Below are 21,068 nucleotides of genomic sequence, written 5' to 3'. Positions count from 1 at the left end.
TCAGAAAAGTTAACAATCATCCAATCAGCCATGATCTTGTTGAATGGTAGAGCAGGCTCAATGGGCTGAATGGCCTACTTCAGTTCCTACATCTGATACCTTCCTAACTGTTTGCTGCACTTGCAAGTTAATTTTCTGGGGCTCATATATGATGACGTTCAGGTTCTTCTGAATGCAAATATTTTCCAGTCCACTACTAGAATTTCTTTTTCCAGTCTGCGTTTAGCAAATTCATTGTCTCAGAGATCAATTTTTGTCCTTTACTCAGTGGCCTCTTTCCCAGTAATCCAGACTGCGTAACTCGCCACAGGATTGTCCTCTGCTTGAACTCCATTCACTAACCATGTGCAGCCATCAGTCCTGTTCCTTTCTCAGTGTTCAAGTGTGGAATATTTTCCATTTCTCTTCGTTTCCTCCCAGTTGGCTTCCATTTGTGGTGGGAATAAGGTTGTGAACTCTGAATGGACATGTTCCTGAAGGTTTCATCACAGGACTGCCATTTTTCACCCTTTTGCACATCCACTCCCCTGTCGCTCTCCACCATTGCTCACTTGGCATCCTTGTATCATGCTGCCCCTCTATCCCGCTCAGTAAATGAATAGATCCCTCATGGCTCAATTGGCCAATGCCTCGCTATCTGACAACCGCACTTCTCCACCATGTGGCTGACCCTACCTACAGGTGATCCGTTCTTTTTCTCCTGGGTTGACTTAAAGCTATCTCCTAGAAAGTAATCGCTAATTCCCAGGAACTCCAGGCCAATTCCAGAGAAGATGGGAATGCTGTAGGAGAAGTGCAACTGGATCTTTAAATACATGGAAGCTTTCAAACAGAATGTGAAGGACTTTGATATGTGCAGCACTCAACTTTGAAGAATGGTTTTGTGTTCAAGTGCAGAGGCATCATGGGGAAGGGCTTCACTTTGAGATCAGTACCCCAATTGTGCATTCTGACCTGTGCACGTGCACAATTTTAAGTTGGATGAGCTAATCAATAGCCAGCAGGCACGCTCAAGGTTAAGTAAAACCTTTGGGGATAGTGGAATGCTGAAAGTTGAACTCTTGTGCCACATATGGGATACATAAGCGGTACAAGAAATACTAGTGGTGTTGCAAGCCAATTTAATAGTTAGCAATGTCCCTTTAAGCAGTTGTAACTGGCATACGCTGTCTCAACTGATTTATTGACACATTCTTTTCCAAACGAAAGCCTTCTATCGTGGCGTCTCCCTCAGGACATTGCCTCAGGAGCTCGGAAAACTCCCAGACAGCTGCCAGCCCTGTTTCCAATACTGCACATAGTTGCGCTGCTAAGACAAATGTGTTTGCAGTATATCAGTCTTTTTAGTTTAGCTTGAAGGAATATTACAACTATGATCTCAGCATTAAATAGCTTCCATAAAAATATGATTTAACGACCGAAACCTGTATAATGTTTCTGGTAAAGATACAGCAACAGCAGGCAGTAATGTGGCCAGAAAATAGCTCTTGTTGCTGCTATGATACAGGCACTAAACCTATCATTCTATCACTTGGAATCAAAAATAGCAACATTGGTGACCATGTTTTAACATAAGCATTAGCTCAATTTGTTTTAATGAGTTAATATCTCTGCTAAAACAGTAAGCAAAATGTAAAGTTGAACTATCAGAAGTGTAGAATAGGACAAGTGGGAGAGAATAATGTTGAGCTTCTTGAGTTAAAGCTCAGAATGAGGTAATGAGCTGTCAATTGCAATGGTTTGTTGTAAATGGAAAATAGATGATTACATGGAGTTATCTTGCACTTACAGCACGGTAACAAGCAACTCGTCTGTTATCGGTTTTTATGTTCCACAAATACCTTATGCTATCTTACCCTAACATCATATCCTTCTGTTTGATTCTCCATTGTGCACTGATTGATGTGGTTTCTTTAGTCAAACACCATTCTCAATATGATGTCATCTGAATACTCTCCATATGCCATGGAACTTAACATAAAGATTGGGTTCTCCTTGAGACAGATGTCTTGAAATTTATTAATGACACTAACTGTTACAAAATCTCAGGTTTCAACACTCTGGGTTTATTTTTGCTGGCATTGCAGCTACATTATGTGACTGTAATGCTACATTTGGCTGACTGGCTACACACTGCACTGATACCATTGCACTGCAACGATGAAGCTGAGGTGAAGACCTTTTAAGACAGTTGGACATCGCAACATGTAACATTCCAGTATAAAGGTAGTCCAATTTTCTGGGGCCCGTGGAATAATACAATACTTAATGAGCTTCCTATGCATTTTACCCAACTGTTCCTTTCGGCACATGATTCTACATCTCATGCATTATTAAAACATTTCCCTTTAATTCCCCATTGGACTTATTGGTGACTATCTTGCAATTATGTTTTGGGGTCTGGAAGGATGTGAGTATAATTGTGAAGCAATGGTAATTTGTTTTGAAGTCAGTAGAGCCAGTGATCGATAGTGCACCAATGTTCAAGCGTAGAGACATCAAGGGGAAGGCCTTCACTTTGAGACCAATACTTTAGCTGTAGGTTCTGACCCAGTGCATGTGACACATCCAGCACAATTTTTTGTTGGATGAGCAAATCAATAGCCAGCAGGCATGCTCACTATTCATTAATGGAAGCTGTGGCTCTCCATGGGAGGCCCTAAAACCTGGAGAGTGTGGCAGCCTCCATTTGCACGTAACAAGCAGGGAGGGCCTGCAGGTTGGAGCCACCTTCTTGGTGTCGTGGAAATCTTTGTGTACAATGGTGTTCATAGTTATCTGTTTCTGGGGAGGAGAAACCTTTTTGCACAGCTAGAAAACCCCAGCTGCCATTAACTCCTTAATGGTCTCAATCAGCCAGATAGTTTGTTTAGCCTCATTCTGGCCTTCTTAAGCTGGCAAGAAGGCGGGACAGGGCAAGTTTGTCCACATTGGGAGATTCTGGGCACATTTGTCTCTGTTCCTATCTCTGGAAGCCTCCCAAATTCTACATGCTGTGTAGGTAAACAGTAGTCACTAGGAAAGAGTCATAACCACAACTAGGCTAGTGGGTCACATGAGACCATTTACGGTTTTGGATATTCAGGAGTTAACAGCAGTGTCTATAACTTCACACAAAGGTAACATATTCCTAAGAGATATATCATAGAAGGAGATTATTTGGTCTTTGGAGCCCATGTAAATTCTTTGAAACAGCTATTTGATTAACCCATCTCCCCTGCTCTTTCACTCGTATCATTGCAAGTTCTTCCTTCACTAATATGGATCCAATTTCATTTTGAAAATTACAATTGATTCTTCCTGCACTACCCTTTAGGCAGAACATTCCAGATCATAACCACGTGCTCAAGAAAAATCAGCCCTCAGCTCCCCCTCTGGTTTATCTGACAGTTAACCTTAAATCACTAACAAAAACAGAAATTGCTGGAAAAGTTCAGCAGGCTGGCAGCATCTGTGGAGAGCAATCAGAGCTATCCGTTCAGTTCCATCGACACATGTTTCGGAACATTTTTGAAGGAGCGCCACTGCACCCGAGACATTATTTCGGCTTTTTCTCCACAGATGCTGCTGGAGCTGCTGAGTTTCTCCAGCAATTTCTGTTTTTGTTTCTGCTGTTGTTTGATTACCAGCACCCACAATGTTGGTTATACCTTAAATCTGTGGCCTTCTCTATCATTATTAAAATATCAGGTGCTAAAATTTTAAGAAGTCAGGCCAGTAGAAACTACTGCTGGCTGAAGATTATTGGCAGGTAAACATCTGGTGCTGAGATAAATGCTATTTGGTGGTGGTAGTATTTTAAGTCATGGGTGAAGTCTGGTACTATTTTATGTTACTATAAGACCACCTGCATTGAAATCAGTGCCGGTATTATGAAAACATTGCAACTTCTGCAACTCTGACATTTAATATAAGACAGATATGCTGAATATAATCTAGAGCCAAAACATTCTGCTTCCCTTTACTCTTAGAATCCCTACAGCGTGGAAGCAGGCCATTCAGCCCGTACCAACCTTCCAAAGAACTTCCCACCCCATCCCTGCATTACCCGTGGTTAATCCATCAAAGCTACACATCCCTGGACACCGTGGGAAATTTAGCATGACCAATCCAACTAACCTGCACATCTTTGGACTGGGGAAGGAAACCAGAGCACCCAGAGGACATGCACGTAGACAGGGGGTGAATCTGCAAATTACACACAGACAGTTGCCCAAGGCTGGCATCAAACCTGGGCCCCTGGTGCTGTGATGCCACAGTGCTACAGCCGCTGTGCCACCCAAACATGTTCAGTCAATAGCTGTCTCCTTCCATATCACCAGATCCCCGGGTTAGATCAAAACCAGGGCATTCAGGAAATGTTTAAAAGAGGAATCTTCAATGTAAGATGCAGGCACTGCTGGAATCTTAACACTTGCTTATTTATTCATTCTCAGGATCTATACATAACTGGCAAAACCAATAGTTACTGCTCATCCCTAGGTTCATTTGAGGAGAAAGTGGTGGGCTACCTTCTTGATTCAGAGATAGTAGGAACTGCTGATGCTGGAGAATCTGAGATAACGAGGTGTAGAGCTGGATGAACACAGCAGGCCAAGCAACATCACAGGAGCAGGAAGGCTGGTGTTTTGGGTCTGGACCTTCTTCAGAAATTTCAGCTTTCCTGCTCCTCTGATGCTTGGCCTGCTGTGTTCATCCAGCTCCACACCTTGTTATCTCAGCTAGCTTCTTGCTCTGTTTGCAGGCAGGAATGTGGATATGCCCAGGGTACTGTTAGGGAGGAAGTTTCAGGATTTTGATCAGGCCAAAATGAAGTAATGGCTGACTCAGGTCCAAGTGTGGAACCCGGAGCTGGCAGTTTCCCCAGCCCCCTGCATTGTTGTAGGTGGTGGTGGTTTTGGCAGTTGCTGGACCGTGAGGTGCTCGCATTGATGCACAAGTCCCTTCCCGACCTTGTTTCTGCTGTTCAAACAAATGCACAGCTGACAGTGACTCATGGGAAGGAGGATAGATCTGTTTCTAAACCAACATGATGCAAAATTCATCAGCTAGCACATTTTGGATTTTAGCTGATGATGCGCAGCTTGTACCTGAGCATTCAAAGGGAAAGCGCTAGAATGCTGAGCTCGGACTTTCAAAACACGATGAAGAGCAAAACAAAACACAGTTTTCAAAACAAAGGCAACCTTTATATTGTATGTGCAGAGCTCACTGAAAATCATTATCATTCTCAAATCACTCAACAGAAGCATCACACACAAAACCATAACTATATCTTCCTAACAACTTCTAAATTGGTCCATATTGTGGACATGGTTGCATTGTGAATTAGAATAATGCTTCTCTACTTTTCAGTAACTGGTAATAAATCTAACAAATTGGCAGTTTACTTTTACCACCACAAATGTCAAAATCCACAAAGAGGTCATGAGGAGAATGTGTGTGAGGAATGGATGTAACACCCATACATTTATACACACAATTTCGCAAACTCAAAGTGTCCTAAAGTATTTTACAACCAATGAACGACTTTTAAGAGAAGCCACTGTGGTAGCGTAGGGAAGACACCAGCCAATTTGAGCACCACAAACAACAATGTGATCATTGCCAGATCATTTACAATTTAATAAAATAAAGAACTGTGGGTGCTGGAGATCAGAGTACACATAAACAGAAATTGCTGGAGAAACTCAGCAGGTCTGACAGTATCTGTGGAGAGAAAACAGAGTTAACATAGAACATAGAACATAGAACATAGAACATAGAACAGTACAGCACAGAACAGGCCCTTCAGCCCACAATGTTGTGCCGACCATTGATCCTCATGTATGCACCCTCAAATTTCTGTGACCATATATATGTCCAGCAGTCTCTTAAATGACCCCAATGACCTTGCTTCCACAACTGCTGCTTGCAACGCATTCCATGCTCTCACAACTCTCTGCGTAAAGAACCTGCCTCTGACATCCCCTCTTTACTTTCCACCAACCAGCTTAAAACTATGACCCCTCGTGCTAGCCATTTCTGCCCTGGGAAACAGTCTCTGGCTATCAACTCTATCTATGCCTCTCATTATCTTGTATACCTCAATCAGGTCCCCTCTCCTCCTCCTTTTCTCCAATGAAAAGAGACCGAGCTCAGTCAACCTCTCTTCATAAGATAAGCCCTCCAGTCCAGGCAGCATCCTGGTAAACCTCCTCTGAACCCTCTCCAAAGCATCCACATCTTTCCTATAATAGGGCGCCCAGAACTGGACGCAGTATTCCAAGTGCGGTCTAACCAAAGTTTTATAGAGCTGCAACAAGATCTCACGACTCTTAAACTCAATCCCCCTGTTAATGAAAGCCAAAACACCATATGCTTTCTTCACAACCCTGTCCACTTGGGTGGCCATTTTAAGGGATCTATGTATCTGCACACCAAGATCCCTCTGTTCCTCCACGCTGCCAAGACATTTCAGGTCCAGTGACCTTTCTTCAGAACTGGGTCATTCAGGGAGAGGTGCTGCAGGATTTTTCAAACAACCTAAGTACTCATTCAAGCGGAATACATCATTCTTAGAACAGTTAGGACACATCCTGTTAGGCGTGTGCACTAATTTCTACACTCCTCACAACAACACACACACACACACACACTTCTACCCCCACCCAGTAGAAACTATATGGCACCTAAAAATTAGCTGTTATGTCTCACAATTTCGAAGCAAAAATTGCACACCACAAGCCTGGTCTTGCTATTTAGAAAGAGAGTGTTTAAAATTGTTGTTATGTTGAATGCACAACTTGAATGTCTGCAGATGTGACTGATGTGCGGTGTCACAAAAATTGTGTAAAATCGAAAGTATGTCATCTGGTCAAAGTGTTTTGTCCTATTATTCTCACTTGGATACCTGCATTTGGCAGATCTACTTTTCATTTTTTTAAATGTTCTCTGGATGTGAGTGGTTATGACAAAACCAACATGTACTGCTCATCCCTGATCGCCCTCATAAGACAGTGGTGAGTAGACTTCTTAAATTAATGCTGTTTGTGGTGAGATATTCTCTCAGTGTTGCCAAGGGAAAGCATTCCAGAAACTACATGCAACTCCACATATCCGCCTTTGCTGTGGATTCTCTGTGACTCTCAGATTTTGAATCAACAATTAACTGGCATCAATTTTCATTTGTGAAAGAGAGTTCCAAACCCTATTTCCCTTTGTGTATGAAAAGTTTCCACATTTTACTCATAGAGTTATAGAGTAGTACAGCATGGAAACAGACCCTTCAATCCAACTCATCCGTGCAAAACCAGATATCCTAAATAAATCTAGTCTTATTTGGCCCATATCCCTGTAAACCCTTTCTGTTCATATACCCATCCACATGCCTTTTCAATGTTGTAATTGCACCAGCCTCCACCACTTCCTCTGCAGCTCATTCCATACATGCATCATCCTCTGCAATGATAACTTTGCCCTTCCAGCCCCTTTTAAATCTTTCCCCCTCATCTTAAACCTATGCTGTCTAGTTTTGGACTCCCCCACCCTGGGGAAAAGACCATGGCTATTCACCCTATCCATGCACCTCATGATTTTATAAACCTCTATAAGGTCACGCCTCAGCGTCCAACGCTCCAGGGAAAAATAGCTTCAACCTACCTAGCCTCTCCCTAAAGCTCAAATTCTCCAACCTTGGCAACATCCTTGTAAATCTTTTCTGAAAACTTTCAAGTTTCACAATATTCTACCTATAGCTGGGAGACCAGAATCACATACACTATTCCAGAAGAAGCCTAACCAATATCCTGTACAGCCACAACATGACCTCCCAACTCCTATGCTCAATGCACTGACCAGTAAAGGCAAGCATACCAAACACCTTCTTCACTATCCAATCTACCTGTGACTCCCACTTCAAAGAATAATGAACCCACACCCCAAGGACCCAGGACCTTACCATTAAGTGTATAAGTCTTGCCTTGATTTGCCTTTCCAAAATGCAGCACCTCACATTAAGCTCCAAATACCACTCCTCAGCCCATTACCCTATCTGATCAAGATCCTGTTGTACTCTGAGGTAACCTTTTTCACTGTCCACTATGCCTCCAATTTTGGTGTCATCTACAAACTTACTAACCAAACCTCCTATGTTCACCCCTGGAATATTCAGATCTAATTTTCAGGTTGTGCCCAATTCTGTATTCCTAATCATTTCCTCTTAGCACCTTGAAAATTCTGACCAAATTAGCCCTGAAACATCCAAATGCCAGGGAATACAAGTGTGACATCTCCCCATAACTTGATGCCTGACAGTCAATGGTCAATGGTGTTAAACCCACTCAGTGCTTCTTTCAGGGAAGGTCTCTGCTTCTTGAGTTGTGGTTCACTCCGAATGGCTTATAGTGACTCCAGGTGTGATCTAACCAAGGCTTTATACATCTGAAGCACTGTTCTCCCCATTGTATTCTGGCATTCTAGAGTTGAAGGTTTTGGGTTATCCAAAAGCGTGGTATTTATAAATAATAAGCATTGTTGAATCATGTATTAGTCTGACTCTCAAATTTCTAAAGGGTGTTCTCTGTTATTTGTTACATAATCAAGATTAACTTGTCACAAAAGTATTAAAAAAAATTCCAGAGGGACAGATGGGTATGATTTTTGACTCAAAAACTTTCTACAATCCCACATCCAATCCCCCAAAATTGAATTTAAGTAGAGTATTTATAGGGATCTAAATAGACTGGAAATAAACAAGCAATGAACAGCCAAAGGAAAGGGTCCTTGAAGAAGACTCAATGTGGCTCCAAATGGGACAGAAACAACAGGCTGGATTTTTATCACCAAGTTGAGAGCTTGAGTTGGGAAAGTTCCTGACTCACCAAGTAAAAAGAGTCTCAAATCGTGTGGGAATGGAGGGGAGTTGATCCTGTTAACCCTGAAAGTGGAGTTTAAACTGCCTTTGGGGCTGGTAAGCGCTGAGGTAGGTTGGTTGATTAGAAAATCCATCTCAGTTCTCTGAGACTTCATCCCTGTTGTTTCCTCTAGGCTTCATGCACCAATGGTCCCTTACACCCTTCATGCCAATTCTGTAGCCACTCATATCTGCTTCGGCAGATCTGCAAAGCCAGGTGGTAGTGAAGAGAAATCCTAAGAATCAAATACAGCACTCACTACTTTATATAGTGAAAGAAAACTCCCATTCATAGAACCCATTCAAAGCCTTTAAATCTCAAGTGATTAAACTCTTACAAAGGGAAGTAATCATCAGACCCCACATTAACAGTTAATCCTTTAGTAATCTCTTTAGACTGTCAGTTAGACGGTGTATTCAGGCACCCAAGCTGAAATCGTAACAAACGTTTAAAGCTCAGTCAAGTATTCATAACATAATTTTCTTTTGAGAAATGTCAATAAAGACCTTTATTAAAAATACATATCCAGATAATACTTTTTACTAAGCTAGAGTAGGTGGCTTATCAGTCAAACAGTCCTTTTTCTTGAAACAAAATGAATGACTTGTTCCTTTCTTTTGTTAAAATTGAAAGAGAAGTGGATTTGTCGCAGGTGCACAGACATTATTTGCTTCAAGGACATTTACATTTATTACTAAAATCTATGACTTCCACATTGCCAGATAAGGCCCTTGCAATAACCAAAACCCTGTCTGTTTGAACCTCAGCATTGAACTATAGAATGTGCATCAAACCATGCTCCCTCTCCCCTGGTTACAAAACATCGAACTGTTGGACACACGGGCAGAACTTCTACATATGGCTGCTGGCTGCCAATATATTAATGTCCATGAAACATTCCTAACTCTGTGCAAATGTATCCCTTAGTATGACCAGTCCTGGTCCCAAAGTTTATACACTTCCACGCCAATTGTCTCCCAAGTCTACCTGAATTATAACCAATTTTCAAGACCATTTTACCAAGCCAGTGACACCTAGCTGCCTTGCTAATTGCTTGATGGTACAAATTCTGTTTGGTTTAAAGATCACCTTCTTACCATCAATCATACATAGAGTTAAACTTCCACCACAATTGATGCCTAGGTCCTGGAGTGAATACACAGAAGACTTAATAGAAAGGTAGCTGGAATGAAGGACAACAGTTATGTGGTCAGAGCAGAGAAAGTGGGCTGATGTTTCCCAACCCTATGGGGGTAGGCAGGGAAGCAAGATAACTAACATTTTGACACATGAATGAATCAAGTGTCACACCTGGGTCTTCTTGCTCCTCCACTGTTTTTTGAGTGGTGAGAGTGGAAACAGTTGAGCCACCCAGAATCCAACTGAGCCACCTCCATGTTTAACATCCCATTGAAGATGATTCAGGAACGTTCCTGAATCTGAAGGACCAACAAGAAGCTATCCAGCATGGCAAGATTGGCAGCCCCACCAATACAGATGAGCAGAGGTGTTAAAGAAGACACGAGGACATATCAGTTCCCACAACTGAGGAACATGAAAAGGTCCAAAAGAGCACAGGAGCAAGAACGTACCTCAAGGTAATGGCATCCCCATGGTGGTAGCTATTTGTTGGTACAATGTCTTCCTACCACTGTAATGGCCTTCTTAGGCACTGCAGAAAGATCAACTTTAGTTACTGGGCATCTCCAATAGTAGCATGGGATTGTTCCACCATTGGCAAAATGTCAATTAATCCACTATGTTGCTCCTAACTGGAGCCTTAGACATTCAAATTGACAGCCTCTGCTGTGCAACAACCAATATGTTTCCCAGGCTACTGATGGCCACAACGAGTGCCTCATCACAGCTTCTCCCTAAACCTCCAGCCCCTCCACACCCTCCAAGTTTGACACTTACCACCCAGAAAGTTCAGTCTGAATTTTGATGAATAAAGTTCTCACGAAAGTTTCACACAGAGCTCTTTGTGGATTAGAGGATTGAGATTTTTCAGAAGATAGAAAATTAAGCTGTTGTGGAGAGCTGTTAACACACTTCATGAAACATATATGCTGAAAGATGAGTCATGTCAAGGAATCTGGTTAGTTTTTCTCATTTTTCTTTGTGACAGCAATAGTTAGAAAACTTTCTACGGTGCTTCATGGTCTTTTTCATGTTAGTCCATATAACATTATATCACAGAGAGTCAATTTTTGTTGAGACAGATGTCTTGAAGTTTATTTATAACATCAGTTATGCACATGGCTTCAATATCACAGCTGTACACACAGTGTACACAGTCTAGGTTCTGTGCTTAAAGATGTCACTATGCATTACATACACATAGCTGCCTGACTAAAGACATTACACTAACAACATTACACACAGAGTGACTGAAGGTGAGGTAGATACCTTTAGACATGCCCTGAGATCATGTAACTGCCTTAAAAATACAAATCTGTCTGGTCTGGAATCTGTGTCAAAACACAACATTCCCCTTCTCACTTTAAAAAGTGGGAGACATTTTAAATAAACATGCACAAGGTTACAAATGGATATCTTGACTCCTTACATTCAAACAACACCTTGGTCGATGGTATTTCACAACCATCTGTGATCCTTACTGTTACCACCACTCGGTAGTGTAGCATCACTCTGTGGTATGCTTATCTTTGCAGACAGATGTGTATCATTTCTCCTAGATTGTGGTTCTTGCATAATTTGATATCTTCAGTCATTGAGTCATCATGCTGTGGGCTTGGATCTTGTCAATATGCAGTTCAGACATGTTGTCTGTTTCTTCACAGGACTTAACTATTTTTCATTACAGTGTCACATGACCTAGACTGGACACAACACATAGCATCTTTCTGTCAACCTGTGTGTTCATATGAAAATCTCAAACTCTTACTTTTCTGTGCTTGATCAGCCCTTGCCTTCCCAAATGCACATAAATCCTGTCTCTTAGAATCCCTTCCAACAGTTTACACACAACTGATATCAGGCTCACCAGATGTCTTCTGGGCTTTTCCTTGCATCTTTTCTTAAACAATGGCACAACATTAGCCACATTGCAATCTTCCAGTATTTCACCAGTGTCTGTCAATGATACAAATATCTCAGCAAGGGCCCAGCAATCTCTTCCCTAGATCCCCACAATATCCTGAGGTACACTTGATCAAGACCTAGGTATTTATCTAACTTTATGCACTTTAAGACTTCCAGCATCTCCCATTCTGTAATGTGGACTCTTTTCAAGACTTTCATTTCCCCAATTTCCATAGCTTCCATGTCTTTCTCCACAGTAAACACCGAGGCAAAATATTTGTTTAGTATCTCACCCATCTCCTGTGGTTCCCCACATAGAGATCCTGCACTGATCTTTAAAGGACCCTATTCTCTCACCAGTAACTCTTTTGCTCTTAACGTCTTTGTAGAATCTCTTGGGATTCTCCTTAACCCTATTTGCCAAAGTTATCTCGTGTTTCCTTTTTGCCCTCCTGATTTCCCTATCAAGTGTATCTCTATTCCCTCTATATTCTTCCAGCGTTCACTCAATCCTTATTATCTATACCTGATATATGCTTCCTCCTTTTTCTTTACCAGAGTCTCAATATCTCCAGCCATCCAGCCTTCCCTCCACCTTCCAGCCTTGCCATTGGCCTACTACAATTGCTTTGAACTTGCTCCCTTACCTGGGTAAAGCACCAATGGTATATTCTTTGGTTTAAATAGAAGTGCTTTGCTGAAGGAATTTATGAGCGTGGAGGGAATGATCTACACCGTCAGACTTTTAGTTGAGCTAAATTCAGTAAAATTACAACCTTGCCTTTACATCAGCATCTGCATATCAATTGGTCAGTCCTGTCACCTAGCTATTGTCTGCATGACATGAATTAAAATGTATGGAACCTGAAAATGTCTCAAACTTGAAGTTGATTTTCGAAAATCTGAAACCTTTTGACTTGACCTTTGCAGTTGACATCAGAAATACTTGAGAATGCTATTGTTCTTAACTCATCCAACGTGAGCATTGGTTGAGTGTGTTTTGTTCTTTGTCAGTTACCTGCTGATGTAGAGAGGAAAGACTGATTATTCCTTTAAAGAGCTAAAGTTTTGACGGAGTGTTGATGGATCACCAGTCCATGTGAGATGTTTGCTTCCCACATTTCTAGTGCAAATTTATGGTCTTTAAAAAGTAAAAACAAAAATTCATGTTGCAGTATTTTTGCTTGGCTCCTCTCTTCTTCACGGTTATTGCAGCTTCAGTCACCAATCCTTTAAAAGTTCCGAAGGGAGTGCCTCTTGCCGGCAGGCAGGCTAAAAAGAAGCATTCACCTTTTCTCTTTTCTGTGTGTTGTTGAGAAAAATAATGGCAGTATTGACTGATGTCAGGATAGTAGTAATACCTTTTCAGTGTAGAAAGCATTTTCTTTGTGTTTTATTTTTGTTCTTTGCTCCAGGATCACTTCCTTAGATTGAGACTGTCCTTCAGTATAACTAAATTGCTTTTTTTTAAATTGGAGTTGTTCTAGGCCTCTTATCAACTTTTTATTTGAAAGAGATAGCTAGAATAGTCACAGTTCTTCTACACAATTTTGTAGCCTTTAGGTTATTCCACTTTGATCTTGTGGTAGTTGTAAGTTCAATTTGAAACTTGATGTACGATGGTTGACTGTTTAGGAAATACTTTTAACAGCTGACAGACTGCTCTCACTTTTTCAGCCTTTAGCGTCGATAAACAGCCACTAACTAGACATCATGACTAGCTTTTAGGTCTACTTATAGTGTTGCCAGCATGATGGTTACTGTATTTTAGTCTGCACAATATATACTCTGAGAATTGAGTTCTTGTTGAGACAAATATCTCAAAGTTTATTTGCAACACTATTTTCAAGGCAGTAATATCACAGACATACACACAGTCTAGATACTGTGGGCAGATTCTTCACCAGTAGGGGAATCAGAGATAGAGGGAAATGGCAGGAAGGCAGATGTGAGGAATCTTGGATCAGCCAAGGCCTTATTGAATGGCAGAGCAGGCTTGAAGTGCTGAACAGCTTACTCCTCTTCCTATTCCTCACGGTCTTATGGCTTTACAGGGTGATTACAGGTAAGGTGGGTGCCTTTATACTGGAACGTCACATGTAGTTGTAATGTCATGTGACATTCTTAAAGGAACAGGTATTTCTGGTGTGGAATATGCATGGTAAGACAGCTGTACCAAGGTTCACTGCAAAAATAACCACTTAAGAGCATGGGGAGGTTATGGCCTAGTGGTATTATTACTGGAGTGTTAACCCAGAGACCTAGATAATGTTCTGGGGACCCAGGTTCAAAATCCTGCCACAGCAGATAGTGGAAATTGAGTTCAATAAATATCTGGAATCAAGAGTCCAATGGTGACCATAAACCCATTGCCGATTGTTGGGAGAAACCTAGCTGGCTCGCTAATGCCCCTTAGGGAAGGAAACTGCCACCCTTACCTGCTCTGGCCGACTGACTCCAAACCCACTGCAATGTGATTGATTCTTAACTGCACTCTGGGCAATTAGGCATGGGCAATAAATGCTGCCCAGCCAGCAAATCTCTCATCCCATAAATGAATAACAGAGGAAAATATTGGCCACTCTTTTAATTGTGGGTCAGGATGCTGCTAGCTAGTGGGTACATAGAACATAGAACATTACAGCACAGTACAGGCCCTTCGGCCCTCGATGTTGTGCCGACCTGTCATACCGATCTCAAGCCCATCTAACCTACACTTTTCCATGTACGTCCATATGCTTGGCCAATGATGACTTAAATGTACCTAAAGTTGGCGAATCTACTACCATTGCAGGCAAAGCGTTCCATTCCCTTACTACTCTCTGAGTAAAGAAACTACCTCTGACATCTGTCCTATATCTTTTACCCCTCAATTTAAAGCTATGCCCCCTCATGCTCGCCATCACCATCCTAGGAAAACAGCTCTCCCTATCCACTCTATCTAACCCTCTGATTATTTTATATGTTTCAAATAAGTCATCTCTCAACCTTCTTCTCTCTAATGAAAACAGCCTCAAGTCCCTCAGCCTTTCCTCGTAAGACCTTCCCTTCATACCAGGCAACGTCCTAGTAAATCTCCTCTGCACCTTTTCCAAAGCTTCCACATCCTTCTTATAATGCGGTGACCAGAACTGTACACAATACTCCAAGTGCGGCCGCACCAGAGTTTTGTACAGCTTCACCATAACTTCTTGGTTCCGGAACTCGATCCCTCTATTAATAAAAGCTAAAACACTGTATGCCTTCTTAACAGCCCTGTCAACCTGGGTGGCAACTTTCAAGGATCTGTGTACATGGACACCGAGATCTCTCTGCTCATCTACACTGCTAAGAATCTTACCATTAGCCCTGTACTTTGCCTTCCGGTTACTCCTACCAAAGTGCATCACCTCACACTTGTCTGCATTAAACTCCATTTGCCACTTCTTAGCCCAGCTCTGAAACTTATCTATGTCTCTCTGCAACCTACAGCATCCTTCGTCACTATCCACAACTCCACCGACCTTAGTGTCATCTGCAAATTTACTAACCCATCCTTCTACGCCCTCATCCAGGTCATTTACAAAAATGACAAACAGCGGTGGACCCAACACCAACCCTTGTGGTACACCACTAGTAACTGCTCTCCAGGATGAACATTTCCCATCAACTACCACCCTCTGTCTTCTTTCAGCAAGCCAATTTCCGATCCAAACTGCTATATCTCCCACAATTCCATTCCTCCGCATTTTGTACAATAGCCTAATGTGGGGAACCTTATTGAACGCCTTGCTGAAAGCCATGTACACCACATCAACCGGTTTGCTCTCATCTACCTGTTTGGTCAACTTGCATTTGGATTGCACCCTTCATATACTAAAACCCGTCAATCTGCATCTTAGGAGATTCTCACATAAAACCTGACACTGAACCATACTGCAAAGTATTAGAACAGGTGGCCAAATGGTTCAGTCAAAGGAAGTGCTTTTAAGGAGCTACTTAAAGCTAGGAGGAGGTTTGATAAGAGAATTCCAGTGTTTAGTGGTTGAGGAGATGCAGTGTTTAGTGTCTTGGCAGCCAACTGCAAAGCTACAAATGGAGAATTAGTGAAAATCTGGGCTGGCCAAGTAGCCAGACTTGGAGTACATAGTGTTGTGGTTTTGGAGAAGGTGGAGGGAGATGGAAAGAGCCAAGATCATGGAGGGTTTTAGAAAAAAATGGGTGAATAATTTAAAACAGAGGCATTGCCAAACTGTGACCCAATGAAGGTTGGGGCACTGGGGTAATAGTTGAACAGGATTTAGTGCAAGCTAGGAAATGTGCAACAGAGTTCAGGATGAGTTGACATTTATAGGCAGCACAAGATTAGAGTTAGAAGTTGAATTGAATTAGTTTTATTGTCACATATATTCACATGAGTGCAGTGAAAAGTTTATAAGTAACCACCCACAGCACCACCTTAGGTATGTAGGTACCTAGGTAGATTTTTGAGAACAAATTCTTAGGATAAAAAAGTTCAACAGCTACAGATGACACAATAACTCAGGGACCTCATCCCCACCAGTCATGTTCAGAGAAAGAATGAGAAATAAGAGGTGACCTCTGGAGAGCCACCACAAGCGCTAAGGAACATCAGTGGAGGAAATTTCTGGAAGGCTGTCACAGATGGAAAGGGAAAATAGCCAGGGCTGGGACAGCTGCATTGTTCTTTGACAGGCCTCAGAAAGCATTCCCTCATCCTCCTGACCCCGCAATGTTTGAGGCTGCTTAGAGTCCCCAGCAAGGCACCCATGCTCTTTGATTTTCAAGACCAAGTTTAGCTGTAGATAAAAACTGATGGTGTTTTTGGACCCAATCTCCAGTTTTGCAGAAGGACCTCACTAGCTTTGAGGGCAGCTCAGAAATCTGAGTCAACGCTTTTCAGGTAACTTTCCCATGGGTGGGAGAAACGTCATTTGGCCACCCACCAAGTTCTCACCAGGTGGTTAGGATTAAAATTGCTCCTTCATATTTTGTTGATATTAAGCTTTTACTGTAACATTATTTGCTACCTTCAAATGATTGATTACCTGCTATCTCCAAATCTCTACTCTGCGAGGCCTTGGCAAAGGGAATGAAAATCTGGACATCGTTTTGTCAGTGTTTCTTCTTGATAATATAAAAGTTGGCAAGGACGGGGGAGGTTGGGGTGGTTTATTTTGTTATGTACATTTTACTAGTTTTTGTTCTGTTTTCTGATAATGTTTTATCAGGTGTTTTAATGTAACCTTTTAGTTGTGAAGTCGGATGAATTATTCACTCATTAAAAATAATTCCTAGCACTTTAAAGAGACTTGCAAATCACATTTTCACATTCTGAAAAGAAGCCTTTTGCTTTTTCCATTCATTCACGGGATGTGGGGTTAACTGGATCAGTCACTATTTATTTCCCATCCCCAGTTACCTTTGAGAAGTTGGTGTTGAGTTACATTCTTGAACTGCTGCAGTTCACTGGGTTGAGGTATGCTACAGCACTGATGAAAAATGAGTTCCAGGATTTTGTCCTAGTGGCACTGAAGGAACAGTGATGTGGTCTCAAGTCACGTTGCTGTGTGAGGTTTGGAAGGAACCTTGCAGGTACAGGTAGTGCTCCAATGTATCTGTTGCCCTGGTTCTTACAAGGTCATAGGTTTGGACATGAGTTCCACATAGACTAGTTTTGCATGGAATGTTAAAAAAAGGGCTCATTTGTTATGGAACTAATAATAAAATTCTGCACTATACATCACAAGTCCCTTTTTTTTGATTTCCTTGCTTGCTAGTGAGAGGATACAAAGTATTGTCAAACATGATACAGATGAAATGAGCTAACATTCCATTTCAAAATTTCAGGTCTTAAACCAATTTGCCTCTGTTTTAACAGAATGGTACATTCATGGCAGCATTTAAAGCTATGAAAGAAGCAAGTTACTTTGTAAACTTACAAGTGCTTTTAATTTCCACTAACAGCATGCTGTGATCAATCCAAAAGTAGATTTAGCCTCCCATACTAATGTGAAATGTGATGTGAGTTTCATTGGCAGTGTGATGTCAGGTAGACAGCCATTCGAGTCAGTAACTGGTGGACCATATCAAACAACATGTTATACTGACAATACACCATGGGTGTTGTGCCAATCATTCTGAATGCAGTCCTACAGTAGATGATCCAGAGAATTACAGTGGAAACCAGTTTGAAATTATCAGAGATAACAAGGTGTAGAGCTGGATGAACACACCAGGCCGCGCAGCATCAGAGGAGCAGAAAGGCCGACGTTTCGGGCCTGGACCCTTCTTCAGAAATTATCAGTTGGCCTTGCAGTGTCAAGCACTTATGTGCACTAGAAGCCAAATGTATTAATGCACAGGACTCTGTTTAACGTTAACTAAAGGAATTTGTATGCATTGCACTTATTTTTAAAATCAGGGAGAAAAGAGATCATGGAGACTGCCAACCTCTGAATTCCTCAATTCAGTCCTAAGTCTGTTTCCCCTTACTTTGAGGCTATGCCCCATTGTTGAAATTTCACCCACCAGTGGAAACAACCTCCCAGTATCTATCTTATCTATTCCATTCATAATTTTGTATATTTCTACAAGATTCCCCCTCATTCTTCTAAATTCCAATGAGTATTGTCCAAGTCTGCTCAATCTCTCCTCATAAGACAGCCCTCTTAATAGGAACAATACCATTGCACTGAAATGTCCTATGCATGCTTCTAGAAATACCCACATTGTCAGTATCAGTACTGATAAAACTTACAAGTACTGACATGGTGTTGACCACAGGTGAATTCTGCTTATTATAATTTTTGTTGATGTGCATCAGGAAGAAAATATAAGTTTTAAGATAAGATGTCTGTTGGTTCTCACAGAAATGTAAAGAAAAGAAGCATATTGGTAAACACCTACTTGTTTAATACATTCTCCTCCAGTGTCACAGTGACTTGGAATGCAAAGTTGAGGAACAACACCTTATCTTCCACCTGGGCGCCCTACAGCCTGGAGGACTCAACATTGACTTTTCTAATTTCAAATACCCCTGCCACCCAATCCCAGCTCCGTTTCCAGCCCCATCATTTCCCTTCTATTCCACCTTCTGACCCTCCTTTCCAGCTACCAACACGATTCATCCCTCCCATCAACCAACCAGGTCACACCTAATACGGTGTCCACCAATCATCACCATTCCGCCACCCTGCACCCCATACCCCTACTTCCAGTCCCGAAGAAGGGTATTACCCGAAACGTTGGCTTCTCCTTTCCTCCAGATGCTGCCTGATTTGCTGTGTTCTTCCAGCCTCCTGTTTGTCTACCTTGAATTCCAGCATTTTGTTTGTCTCTAATACATGCTTTCTCTCTTTCTCTCTCTCTCTCTCTCTCTCGAAAGGAGAAAAGGCGGAGACAGGCAGAAATAGAAGACAAGAGGCATCAGCTCGAAGATAAAATACTTCAGCTGCAGCACCATAAGGTAGGAAGATTGATAGCAAAGCACAGCATAAATTTATCACATCCTCAATGCAGTCACATTCGCTCATTACACATGTGGCTAATTGCTTTGTATCATTAAACATTGGCAAAGTCCTCCATCCAGTTGACACTGCAAGTGTTTATGTGGGTAGTTGGTTTCTTCCAATGTTGAGTATTTTCACTGGGGGGGAGGTGAGATTTATCTGTTTCAGTGTTGGAATAGACAGTCTTCCAAAAAAAGAAGCTTCTTTTTAATCCCATGTTAATATCACTTCCCAGTCTAGTCAGCATAGAAATTAGGTCTTTCCCACTAAGCCTTTACGATATACCTCACCGCTAGCGACTGCTCAGTTCTGTAAAGCCTTTCTGTATCGCCATGCTGACACCTTTTGTAGCTTAACTGAGGAACCTGTGCTCCCCTAATCCTGGCCATTTTATGCACCACCGATCACTCCACCATATGCCTTCAGCTGCCGAGCCATGAGCTGCAAGAATTCCTTCCCTGAACCACTTTGCCTCTCAATGTCTACTCTTTCAAGTCATCCCTTAAACTGACCTTTGACCAACATTTTTGACACCTGTCCACAAATTTATTTGATAGCTCTCCTCTAAGATATTTCAAGACATTTTGCCATGTTAAGGCGCTATATAAAGTGCAAGTTATTGTTTTTGGCCGATGGCTCTGGCACCATAAAATCCATAACATAACATAAAGCACGTTTCAAATGCATCATGAGCAGTCATCAGCTGTTGATTCCTGCTAAAAACAAGGAACTGGGATAAAATTGATCCATTTCACTTGAGCATTATCTTTACCACCAAAGGAGAAGGTGAGCCAGTCTGCGATGACTGCAGAAACCCAGAGAGAAATGTTATATTCTTGTTTTGATTTTTAAATCAGTAAAAATGATCTAGTCCGGTACATCATAGATTTGCCAAATCAGCCATGATCTCACTGAACAGCACTGAAAACCTGAGGACTACGTGACCCCCTACTCTCCTCCGGCTCCTTGTGTTCTTAATCCTTAACTGGTTCCACATGGCACTTTTTTTAAAGATGTTATATCATCCTGTACAATAATACTTCACAGTCCACAGGAGGAGAATGTGGCTGCCAAACAAATATGTTACAAAAATTGAGTCCTACTGCAAAATATGGATTTAATTCCAGTCCAACAAACATTGTAATAAATCTGCGAACTGGAAGGCATTTGCACGGCAACTGATTACAGGTTGTGGCAATGATTTTTAATCAATGGCGCATCAACTGTCAAAAGGGACCATTCTGCTATAAAAAGAGGGCTTGGTGTTGGTCTAGTAAATGACCTGATCAAGTCAGAACAGATCACAGGAGCCACTGAAAGCTGTTGCTTTCAATGTCAGTGATGTCAAATACAAACTTAGAAATTCTTAGTGAAAGCTGCTAAATTCAGATGGAGGAGTGTTTTATTAAACACACCAGCTGCTAACAAAATGTTTCCCTCTGTTCAATCTCCAATACTTACCACTGCTGTGTAAGGCAAATCACAAGGGTTGGGGTTCATCTTCCATTCCAATCCACATCTACAGCCATTCACTCCGAAGCACTGTATGTTCATATACCAGATCACCCTTTTGCAAGGTGCAAGTTTCTAAAAGTGTGTAGGCAGCTGCTGTTCAAGA

General features: G+C 41.7%; 1 protein-coding gene across 5 annotated transcripts in view; it reads left to right on the top strand.

Annotated features, from left to right (window-relative positions):
- LOC125451012 (paralemmin-2-like) overlaps positions 1 to 21,068 on the top strand; it is a 438,977-nt gene that overhangs the window by 105,288 nt on the left and 312,621 nt on the right. For all 5 annotated transcript variants that reach the window (XM_048527624.2, XM_048527622.2, XM_048527625.2 and 2 more), the window contains one exon: positions 19,327 to 19,407. In XM_048527624.2, coding sequence (XP_048383581.2) covers positions 19,327 to 19,407 — 81 coding nt within the window. The remainder of the gene's footprint in view (positions 1 to 19,326; positions 19,408 to 21,068) is intronic.

This window comes from Stegostoma tigrinum, chromosome 3 (assembly GCF_030684315.1).
Source record: "Stegostoma tigrinum isolate sSteTig4 chromosome 3, sSteTig4.hap1, whole genome shotgun sequence".
Classification (NCBI taxonomy): Eukaryota; Metazoa; Chordata; class Chondrichthyes; order Orectolobiformes; family Stegostomatidae; genus Stegostoma; species Stegostoma tigrinum.
The sequence above is the reverse complement of the archived record's forward strand: the minus strand, read 5'-3'. Positions and strand labels throughout refer to the sequence as shown.